General features: G+C 43.3%; 1 protein-coding gene across 4 annotated transcripts in view; it reads left to right on the top strand.

Annotated features, from left to right (window-relative positions):
• Window positions 1–4,133, top strand: part of LOC123516600 (potassium voltage-gated channel protein Shal-like) — a 268,319-nt gene extending 264,186 nt beyond the window's left edge. For 2 of the 4 annotated variants that reach the window (XM_045276135.1, XM_045276136.1), the window contains exon 6: window positions 1,155–1,292. Coding sequence is in view for 2 of the 4 variants with exons in the window: in XM_045276134.1 (XP_045132069.1) it covers window positions 1,155–1,517 (363 nt within the window). In the remaining 2 variants the exon portion in view is untranslated. Of the gene's footprint in view, window positions 1–1,154 lie in introns of all 4 variants that reach the window. The other 2 variants (XM_045276137.1, XM_045276134.1) reach the window with 2 other exon arrangements.
• Window positions 4,134–12,297: the final 8,164 nt, after the last annotated feature.

Below are 12,297 nucleotides of genomic sequence, written 5' to 3' on the forward strand. Positions count from 1 at the left end.
GCACCTTGGAGGCCGCCGGAAGAAGGGAGTTCACGGACGACTCATTAAGGACGATCCGATACAAAAGAGAGAAAGAAATCACACAATATTGAATGTTGGCGTTCTTAAATTCAGTTCGATCGCGGCGACTCAACATGTTTGGATTCTTCTCGCATAACGACAGCCATTTTCTTAGCCATTATATCCACCTTTCTCTCTCAGCAGCCAATTGTCTAAACCAAATGTTTTATCACTAATTAATAGCATTAATGATTTCCCTACGCATAAATGTCAATAATAACAATAATTATACCTAACATATATATATATAATAAAATATCACCATTTATATGATTTCTTTTTTTGCTTTATATTTTCTTTTGGTTCGGTTTATCCCTGTCGTCCTTTGTTGTGCATGTGGGAGCTTGCCAAGCTTAACACCTTCACTGCTTCACCTCCCTCGCCACCCTTCGCCTAAACCTCTTTTTTATCGTGCTCGTTTTTTTTTTCGTGCGATACGCTGATTTTTAACCTTTTTTCTTTTCATCCTCCATCCTGGACCTTGGTTCTGCCTGTGTGGTAAACCTCTTCCTCTGGGTAGGCTTTGGTAGCCCTCTCACTAGCCTGAGAGTACTTCAGTAGGCACGAGTAGGATGGTATCTCAGTCTAAATTCAAGCTAGCCTTGGCAACGTTGAATGACTCTCTGGGAACAGTAGAAATTCAACTGCTGTAGATCTGTAGACATCTTGGCCTTCGTATGCCCTCTATATCAGAGTTTACAAAAGTTTTACTTCTTTTGCAGTTATAACTGATGTATAATAATGACTTCATATGAGTTATAACAGCATGGTACGAGTTTTCAATGTTTAAATTGAAGAAAATACATACAGAGGCTTATATAATTTACATTTAAAGTGCTATTGCTTGTGCATGAACTTCTTCCTACATATCTAGCCCTACTGTGTTCTCCTAGAGTTAAGAAAACAATCAGTTTAAATAGCATGAAAGATGGTGATATAATGTGTTATATGAATCAAGTAACTTTATCATCTTGTATGGTTCAATATTGAAGTGAACAGCAGCGGGCGCCGTGCATGAGCTGCCTCACCCCGGCCGGCCTCGCACCCTCATCCTCCACGGCGGCACCTAAGTCCTCACCCTCTCTATCTTGCAGCGTAAAGGCGGCGGCACGGGCTCAGAACGCGGATATGACGAGGAACTGAACGAAATTCACGTCCGAGATACAATGTTGCTGAACACAACAGCGACAGACCGAAGCGGGTGGGGGCTTCTAAACCAACCGGGTCTTCCTACACACCCCACCCCCATTCCCACCGTCACCACCACTTCGGGCAGCCCGGGGACTGCTGCCCCCAGCGTGGTGGCGGTCAGCAAACCTAATTCAACTACCACCGTCACAACAGCCATCGTCAACCTCCCCACGCCGTCACCCAATGGAGAAGGTGACCTGCCCGCCTCCTCTGTTGGCTCCTCGTCCCCCGCCAACCAGGGAGTGTTGAGAATATCTTCTCTCTAAACACTGATGCATAGTGAGACTGTGGACATCTTGTGGCACTAAGCTATGGCGTGAACTCATCTGGTTTAGTGTCATGGCGGGGCAAAGCAGAAGGACCGTTCGGTGCGGCCCGTCAGTAAGTCTTGGACCAACGGCCCCATGTGGCTTACTCTTGCAGTGTCGACGAGTTGACAAGCACGTCGCAGCAGTCAGGGCCAAATAATCTACTCAAGGAATCTATATAACAAAATAGGCAAATTTGTGTTTTTTACCATTTGTTCTCGAATCTTTCAGAAAACTAAAGTGGATATTAAGCCTGTAAATCACGCCACCCTCGTCAGCCTAACGCGGCGCGGTCTGGGCCTGAGAGGTGCGTGGGTCCTGGTGCCTCGAGACGCACTTGGCCACACCTGGTGCCACGCAGGGCGGCCACCACCTGCCCAACTCCTCTTTGCCACACACTTGCTGCTTCCCAGCTCGCTTGCCGTTCCTCACCTCAGCCAGACGGCATCGAGTCCGCCCCGCCCCCAGGACCCTCCTCCACCAAGTTCATTGTTAGCAGTTTGGTCTCGCTCTTCACCTGGCCTTCCACCTGCCGGGCCGAGGGCGGGCCCCGGCGCCGCCCGGCTACCCGGTCACCCAGGGATAACAAGCCGCCGTGGGTCAGCAGTGTAAATAAATACTTTAGGGAATCTATGTAATCTTCGGGTTTTATTGTGTACTTTTGCACTATATTTTATTACTGGAATTACTATTGTAATTTATATGATAGCGTATCTAGCGTCCTTGTTACATACTCCCAGGTCTATTATCTCTTTGTTTCGGGAAGCGTGCAACATTTAAGGAACTTTATTCGAAAAAAATATTCAGTGATATTCACAGTGTACCTAAAAAAATGGTAGAAATAAAAAACAATACTGTTACAATAATATATATATATATATATATATATATATATATATATATATATATATATATATATATATATATATATATATATATATATACATACATATATATACATATATATCAAATCGTACACACACTACTACAATGTACTATAAGTTTGACGGGTACGTGATGACCGAGTATGAGAAGAAAGAGTAGTAAAATATTGTGAAGCGCATGATGGCAGGACAGAATGCGTAAAATGTATAGGTAGCATGACGCCCTGACGCCCTTGGCTGGCGGGACGCCGTGTGTGTATGTGTGTGTGTGCGTGTGTGTGAGATGAGGTGTAGGTGTTGCCATGTGTTGCGTGCCGAGGTGCAGGCCGAACTGCGTGGCGCGGTGTTAGGCAGCTTATTCCTTGAAGTGAGGCATGACATGGTGACGTGTGGCAGGTAACACATGACGAAGCGTGGTGTGGGGAGCTGTGTTGAGATATGATGAGAGAAAGTCTACACAAGTGTGCAATGAAGCTTGGTGGATCAAAAGTGAAGTGTGAAGAGAAAACAGCAAGTTAGAGTGATGAGTTAGAATGCATAGTGGCCATGATTGAAACTGTAGAGAGAGAGAGAGAGAGAGAGAGAGAGAGAGAGAGAATATGGGGGAGGGAGGCCGACAGGAACAGAGTTGCCTAATAAAGCTAACCACCAACGTCTAATTGTGATAAAAAACGTAACCGCGGCTCACCGGAATACATGCCGCTAGTAAGAACAACAATAAAAACAACAACAACAATAATAATAATAATAATAATAATAATAATAATAATAATAATAATAATAATAATAATGATAATAATAATAATGATAACAAGGATGAAAACAACATTGATGAAAATACAACAAAGACAACAACAGACAAACGCTCTCAACAAAATTCAGACGTACGTTTCCATTATCATTATATCAACCTTACTTTCAGGCATTTAGTCTTATAATGATTCTTCACCATCCCTAACGCCCCTCAACCCCACCAATCCCCAGCCAGCACCACTCCCCGTGCCCTACCATTCCACACTACCACCACCACCACCACCACCACCACCACCACCACCACCACCACAACCACCACCACTACCAGCGACATCATCTTTGCTTAAATATTTATCCACAAAACTTTCCTTTGCGGTCACGCGATCCTGACAAAAAATAAAAAAAGAAAAATATCCTCTCCTAAGAAATTCAATAGTATGTATATAATATTAATAATAGTGATAACATAACCATACATAAAGGTACTGGCGAAGGCGTTTCTTCCCCTCTTGCATTAGACTAGAAGGGAAGGATGAATATAATACGAGAGACGCCGCCAGTTATACGTATACTAGTACCTTGCTAAACTAAACTACCTGACAGAAGAAAGGAGATAGAAGAAAAGGAGACAGACAGATAGACAGACAAACAGACAGATACGCGCAAGATGTTTCCTTCAGGAGGCAGCAACACTTGCGTCGCGTCAGTCAATAAAAGTAAAAACTTCAAAAGATTCAATGTTCCTGTGTGCCTCTGTGTACATAACATATTTATATCTAGTGAGTGTTTCTATGTGCGTGGTGAGCAAGTGTGTGCTGGGGGCAGCGGACCATGCCTTCGCGCGCGCGCGCGTGTGTGTGTGTGTGTGTGTGTGTGTGTGTGTGCCAGTGCCAGAGAGAGAGAGAGAGAGAGAGAGAGAGAGAGAGAGAGAGAGAGAGAATAATTATAACCTGTTATATTCAATTACGGCCCGCCATCAGGTGAAGGCGGGGAAGAGGTGGGACGCAGTCTCCTGTCCTCAAGCTTTAACAAAACTGAATTTATATTTTAAGGCAAAGCTGACAAAGAATTACTAGTCTGTTTACCGTTCTTTTCTTCTATTGGAGTTTATCATATAAAAATATATATAATAGGTTATCTATGCAGTAAGCATAGCAAAGCATATATAACAACAAATTTATATATATATATATATATATATATATATATATATATATATATATATATATATATATATATATATATATATATATATATATATATATATATATATATGTGTGTGTTATTGTGTGTGTGTGTGTGTGTGTGTGTGTGTGTGTGTGTGTGTGTGTGTGTGTGTGTGTGTGTGTGTGTGTGTGTTGAGTGTGTGTATTCCTGCCTGTGTGTGTAAATAACGTTATATATTATATCGCGTACAATACGTTAGCTCCGAACTTCCCATTCCTACCAAAAGCTTCATCCTTCACTCGGTGTGTGTGTGCTCGGTGGCTGCCGTGATGTTCTGTTACTGTATACCATTATAAGCAATATATGCACTCACACCCTGTGATATCCCTCATAGCATGTCATATAATATTATACAGGTTGTTGAGTTGTTAAGTCACCGTCGTTCTAGGGAAATGTTGTATTCGGATTTTAATTCTCCAACAGTGTTCGGTGTAGGAGCTGTCTCGTTGTTTTGATAATGAAGTGCATTTTGTGCACGCGGGATTCTCGTTGGTACTTGGTACTGTGTCACTAAGGAGTCGCACCTCTGAGGGAGAGACAGAGCGGGAGAGAGACTCCTCCCCTGAGCACCAGTATTATTAGTGTTATTTTGCAAAGCTTATAATGGCAGGTCAGTGTTTAGTACTCAGAACTAATATTGTATGCACTTTATATAATGACAGTCAGGGTTATACTTACTATTTTAAGCTAATAGCTCCGCAGTCATATTGCAGAACAATCTATAAATGTATACATATGTATGTATATGTATAAATACATATATATATGTACTGTATATGTACATACGTGTGGAAGGGCAATCATCCCAATGCCCGGGCAGGCAAAGGGCACCGCCCAGAGGTGCCCCGCGCGGGGTCCGGACCAAGGGAACTCCACATGGTTCAATCCTTTCTGTGAAAGGCAAAGTGAGCTTTGCCGTTCGTGTGTTATGTCTGAGGTTGGATAAACTTTTTGTGTGATATTCTGCAGACTCCATCTAGGTTTTACAGGGCCATTTGAAGTTTGTTACATATTGAAAATTACCATAATAATACAAAAGCGGCCCAACTTCCACTGTCACCTATTTCCCTTCCCCTCCCCACACCATCACCATCACCACCACATCGTCTCCTCACTACTCGGGCGGAGCGAGTCAACCTCCGCCCAAATCGGTCTCCTGTGAGCGGCCACGTATCTTCCGCTGTTTATTGCTGACACGTCACGTCAGCGACATGAGTAACCGCAACAGCATATCAAAACAAAAGTTGTACAATTTGTACATACAATTTAAGTTTTATGGTAGATTATGTACGTGATTCATTTACAACGTTAACTTCTAGGTTCTACGAAGTAGCATAATATATTCACTTTATATTGCGTACGGTCAAAGTAGCAGGGAAGTCGCGGCAGGCCAGCGATGTCTAAGGTAGTCGTGCACCACCTGCCTGTGTCAACTGTGCCACAAGCCAAAGACGCAAGACGTCCGGCACTCAGATCGTTTCAGGCTACCGTTGGCAGTGCCGGCTCTCCGAGGTGCCGACCACGCCTTAACATGAAATTTCCGAGAATGATGAACGACTTTCGATAATATTCCAAACACAGCGTGTCAAAGCCTGGCCAGCAGGCCAAGGTTCTTTGTGACAAGCGTTTGAGGACGCCTCTCCATCACACCACAGCTGGAGTCCAGCATTCGTGTGCTGTGGCTCACCACTGCCTGTTTGATGTCAGCATGACACAGCTTGGAACTCATCCTGCACTCACTGCAGCACGTGACCAGGAACTCATCCTTACTACCGTGCCATCCTCGAGGCTTACCAGAGGCCACACTGTGCCCTGTTTGTGAGACGGAATGCAAAGCGCCGCTCGAGGGGATGGAGTACACGGCTCAGCTAATTAGTTGCCGCTAATCACCGCTAGTTCCGTGGCAGTATGTTCCCCACCACAATAGCCTCACACTCGACTGGGACAATATATACTTTGCTTTGGCTTACAGTTTCCTATTCTAAAGCCTAGTGCACACCCACAGCTCCAAGGTGTTATGAGACGGTAATCATTTCAGTGTTGGGTAATAGTCCCTTTATGCAAATCAGTGCCAAACTTTGACAAGCTTGACTACAATGACAAAGTATCAAGCATCATACTGGACGATTTTTTTCGATCAATCACAGATATATGCAAAGAAATTTAAAATATTTATGTTGAAAAGCGATAAGGCTGATGTACTTTCGGGGAAAAACACTTTCGTTAAATTGTTCTTCCAGTAAAAAAAAAAAAATCCAGGACGTGGCCAGCTGAGGTGTGACGAGGTCACGCCGACCTCCCAGGCCGGGCTGGTCGAAGGCGTGGCGGAGTGAAGGCCGCAAGGAAAGAGGAGAGAAAGAGACGGTGAAGGATCTAGAGTCGAAATAATCAGGGCGGGGAGGAAAATGAGGACAGAGAAGAACAAGGAACTAGGGATTTAAACAGCCCATAAAATGAAAGTCCTAAACAGATGGTGAGACTCGTGAGATGGCTACCACCTGGCTCGGCCTCCACGGTGGTAACGTCAGGATCCTCAATGGACCTGGCCATGAATCAGATTAGGCCAGCTCGTGCCCGGCTGAGTTCTTGGATGGCTGATCCACCATCCACCACAGCACGTGCGAGTATATCGGGCTCGCCTCGATGCCCTGCACCCTCGCCACGATGCTTGGGCTGAACAGAGAGCGGATGTTCTTTGTGCTTAATAGTGCTTGATCTGAATTGGCGGGAAGCGATCTGGTGAGTAAAAGCTTGTTAGACGTACAGATGAGCAAGTAAGCAGGACTGGCCTGCGCTGAGTCTGTAATCAAGGTGCACCCTGCAATAACTCACTGGTCATGGTAAAATACAATACTCAATTTGTCTGCTTTGTAACATAACGTATGCTATATGTAAATTACGTACTCGAATGTTTAGATCAGATTCTTATATTTCATGGCATTGATCTGCCATCCAACTTTAATATTTCGTTCGGGCATCTGTAAACTTTCAACAAAAAATTCTACGAATCGATGCAACATTTTCATCCATTTCAAGGTTCACATTACCAAGCCTATTTTGGCACAAATGGCTTCTAGTTTGTAGAATATTAGGGAGCTGCATATAGGTACTCAGATGATCTAAACAGATATAGGTGCGTATAGGCAGTAAGGACACCATCGCCATTCGTGTCTCAGTGCCAGTGTGAGGACAAGGCGTGCCAGGCTGCGGCGGGGCCACCCTCTCTCACACCTCCCCGCATCACTCCTCCCGCAGGCCGCCGTGGCAGCCAGATAAGGCGCGAGTGTGTTAGTGAGTGTTTGTTCCATATAGGAGTACTGTACTGTGTTCCACTAGTAGTCGAGCGGAACACGACAACCAGTTTACATGTGCGTGCATGTGTCAGTCTCAAACGGGGTACTGTTTCCATAGCTCCTAAATGCGCCTTTTACCGGCCCCTGAGGACTATTTCTCGCCGAGGGGGCGAGCCAGCCCACACTCTTAGGATAACGTGAGGGAAAGTTGTGCCGCCAGATTCATTTCTCCTCCGGAAGCGCCGCCGCCTCAGCCAGGTGGCGGGGAGCAGAGCAGCACCTGAAATGCCCCGTCACTAAACGTTATCTTCACACTCACGGTCTTCATTCAGCTTTTTGTCTAAATGTAAATTTTGCTCTATAAATAAAGTCATTTCTCTTACCTGGTGTATGGCATAACCTTCGCCCTGTACTCCCTCCCTTGTTCTTCAGCCTCCAGCACCTCCTGCTACTGTAAGTATGCACTGTAAATGTTTCTTCCCCTCAGCGCCAATGTGTCAATAAAAATATCCCCCATCAAACTCTTCTCTCATTATTACTTTTCTTATGAATTCGCCTTACCGATGGATGAATAAAAAAATAATTGAAGAAATAAATAAACGATCCTTATGAAGGTATCCAGTACAAAATACTCTCTCCATATTCCCTTTCCTTCCACTTCTTCGCTAATGGACCAACGTACATACAATCCTGCACACAAAGCAGCTCAACTGTTTCTACGAAGTAAGAATAAAATCAATCTTTTTTTCTTTCTCTCTACTTTATATTCTTTTACGGCATGTGAGCTTTTTTTTTCTTTTTCTTTTTTCTTTGCTAGAAGCAGATCGTCCTTACACATAGAAGGTAAACTTGTAGTTTAACACATGCAGTGCCGATTAAGCTTAGCGTAGGGTTCACAACTACGGCGAGGAAATCGAGATAAATTTAGAAAATTCATTTGCAAGTTGTTTGTTATTTGCGCCACATGATGCAATTATTACGGCTGCTCCAAATGATGTGATCCACGACTTCAACGTAATATAAAATGCTGTAAAAATGTGCTACGACCTAAAAGATAATGGGAGTGCGTTTCTTCGTCATATGAAAAAATGACCAAGTAATACGGACTCTTGTCTGCCTGATAGGAAAATTTATATTTATTAATGGCTTGTCAATTATATTCTCGTAAACTATGAAAGCATGTCCATTGAAGTGTGTGTGTGTGTGTGTGTGTGTGTGTGTGTGTGTGTGTGTGTGTGTGTGTGTGTGTGTGTGTGTGTGTGTGTGTGTGTGTGTGTGTGTGTGTGAGAGAGAGAGAGAATCTGAAACTCGTCACCTAAACGGCCTTCATCTCGATTTTCGTCAGTATATATCACGGCACTACAAGTTGAGGTACAAACCTAATCATGTACTGTTGAACATCCACTGTCCCCTTCCCTCGCCTTCACCAATGTCTATTAATGTTACAGATCCTGTTTTACACCACGTCTCCATGCATCTCCACCTTCCACCAGCCAGCTGTGCTCTATTTCTCGGTGTTCCTCAGTTTCTGATATAGTAATTCTTCTCATTATATCTCACAAATGTAATTTTGTATTAAAAATTCCAATAACAGTAATCCCACATCTTCAATTCAGTCACCAGACACACTAAAAGAAAAGAAAAATGGTTCAATCCTGTCTACTTTAAACATACAGGGTAAGGTAAGTTACTGTCTAGCCAGTGGACAAAAACACTGAAGTGAGTAGTTACTGGCTAAATAGAACGTATCGTCACACACGGCATAATACGTCATGGACTCGAAAGCCTGCCCACGATTTCTCTACCTGTCAAAAAACAGTTGATGGAGCGGTGTGGAGCCGCATGACAAGGAAAAGAAAAAACATTCAAGGCTATTACAGCTACATCACACCTGTTCCCAATAAATCCTTACGTTTACAGCAAGGCCACAGTGCGTCCTGCATGATATGTATTAATATGCATTGTTCGTGACAAGGATTTCCATAAACAATATCCGCCTTGGTTCCTCTCAGCCTACTCGTGTCCTGCACTCAGGCGTTCCACCAGTACACCTCACACATTCCGAATTTTCTCTACATGTACTCTCCTGATATTTCTTTTTCTTCTACCTGAGAACACCAAACATATAGGATGTCTTACCTGTGACGAGGATGAGGAATATGGGATAGAGGACCACTCTTCACTGCAACGCCTTGTATGGGATCACTCACGATGGTCACTTATCAAGATCACAAAATGCGTTATCTTTTGCACAGTGTTGTAGAAAAGACTTAGGTTAACCATTAGTCCTGGTGAGTAGTCTGTATAGCGAAAAGGAACACTTAAAGTAAAGTTTTCAGAGAGAGATGAGTTGCTAGGACTCAATAACTCACGCAGCTCAGGAATACAGCGATGTGGCTACCATATCTTACCTCGACGTTCCGCCACAGCTTAGATCGGAGCTTCGAGACAAAACCCGATGGAACAGTTAATCATATTTATTTAGTATCTGTTTTAAGGTAAATAAAGTCAGCGTCATGCGTGAAGTATTTATTATTTTCATTGATCTGTTTGAGGGTTTTAACACCAACGGTACAATGACGGCCGTGTACAGTATAGTAAAACCTCACAAGTCACAACTCTGCTTCACCCTTGCTCGGCTACACCCACTGCCAGGGCTGCCAACTCCTTTGTAAGGCATTCAAAAGATTTCACGTCTTCCAAAGTACTTCAATATGATGATCATTTAGCTAACAGAAAATAAAGAATATATATATATATATATATATATATATATATATATATATATATATATATATATATATATATATATATATATATATATATATATATATATATATATATATATATATATATATATATATATATATATATATATATATATATATATATATATATATATATATATATATGGAACAGCAAGAGTTCAACACTGTTGGTTGTTGGAGGCACGATAATATAGGAGTGGTGTTGATCGCCCTACAACTTTCTTTAGGAGAGAAGGAACAGCTCTCTGAACACTGGTGTCCTTCCCTTTACTCTAGCAATATGCCCGCTACTGTGTTTCCCATTTGCCGATTGACGTTGAATGATAAAGATGATAGGAAGGTGAGAGTGAGAAGGTAAAAGACAGATCGCACAGAAGGCTAGTTTTCTTTAAAGTACAAGTCATAGAAAACGGAGATGAAATATGACGTAAGACATGCCTTAGGTTTAGTTACTCCTCAACTCTTCCAAATTCCATGTACATGCGCTAAAATGATTAAAAACATGAGCAGGATTCAAGCACAATGGTTTACCTCATAGCCACTAGGAAAGGACTGCGTCAGACAGGAGACAAGAGTGTTAATAGTTTTCCTTTCCGAGAGCTTCAGCATCACGTTCCCTCACGTGTCCGATTATCATTTTTTTTTTTTTAATCGACAAATTTTCACCAGTCGAGGAAGGGAAGAGATAGGCGTGCGGCAGTTGTGCAGAAAGTGGAACGAACATTGCTAGTAATGGAGCAGCTACGTAGATGAATCCCTTTGTCGTTGCCTCCAAGAGCAGGACATGTTAAGTAGCAGGAAGGCAGCAGGATCGAACCTTGTATATATTACAAAGAAATATAATATCAACTGGTTCTTTGTATAACATTGATTTGTGTGTTAGTATAGTGGTTACTGTAATCCCTCTTCTTGTCTTTATGTGTGTGTGTGTGTGTGTGTGTGTGTGTGTGTGTGTGTGTGTGTGTGTGTTAGCAGTGCAAAGCCTGGTTTGCTGTGGATGGGTTGTGCGTGGCCTAGTCACCAAGGAGGAGGTGTAAGGCTGTGTCGAGGACTGAGCGACAAGGAGGGAGGGCAAGGCAAGGCAAGGCAAAGGCGTAGGAAACGTGTATCGGGGAACCTGAGAACTAACATTTACATACGTATGTTTTGTGTTGCACATTCAGTAATCCGTTGCACAGCATTGTGTCTCATGTGAGGGAGAATTGGAGAGGATAAAGACGAAGCAAAATACAAGTGTCCACTGTAGCTCACTTTGTCTTCGCCTGTGCGTGGCCTCTCAGCCCGCCGGTACTGGCGGGGGCGATGCGTGACAGGCTGTATTTGTGAGTCCAGACGGATGCCAACAGAGGGAGCTTGTGTAGCTGGGCTCGCTATCTGGCGGAGAGCTGCTGAAGAGGGTCGGGCTGCCACACGTGGACTTGCCCCAAAATGCAGGTAACAATTCCTGGGGAACTACTAACGTGCCACATCTACGAGTATGTACTGTAGTTTGACATAAAATCTCTAACACACTACGTGTACTATCAACATCATCACCAGCACTGTGTTGTCTGTTGAAACTGTGATTTACAATAACATTAACCCTATACATTTAATTTATGAAGGCAAAAGGTAACAGTCGAGCGTTTAATCATGAAACATTTGTGAGGTGATAACAGAACACCGGAGCTGCTGGCCGTATGGGTGTAGCAGGGCGGCGCGAGAGAAACGTAGCACTCCAGCCTGGGAATGTAACTCACGGACATCATCAAATCATACATTGAGAATCACTGTTTGAAAGTAAAAGTAACTCCTGTAAGCGCGGTACGCTGTG

The sequence above is a fragment of the Portunus trituberculatus genome, chromosome 41, assembly GCF_017591435.1.
Source record: "Portunus trituberculatus isolate SZX2019 chromosome 41, ASM1759143v1, whole genome shotgun sequence".
In the NCBI taxonomy this organism is placed as follows: Eukaryota; Metazoa; Arthropoda; class Malacostraca; order Decapoda; family Portunidae; genus Portunus; species Portunus trituberculatus.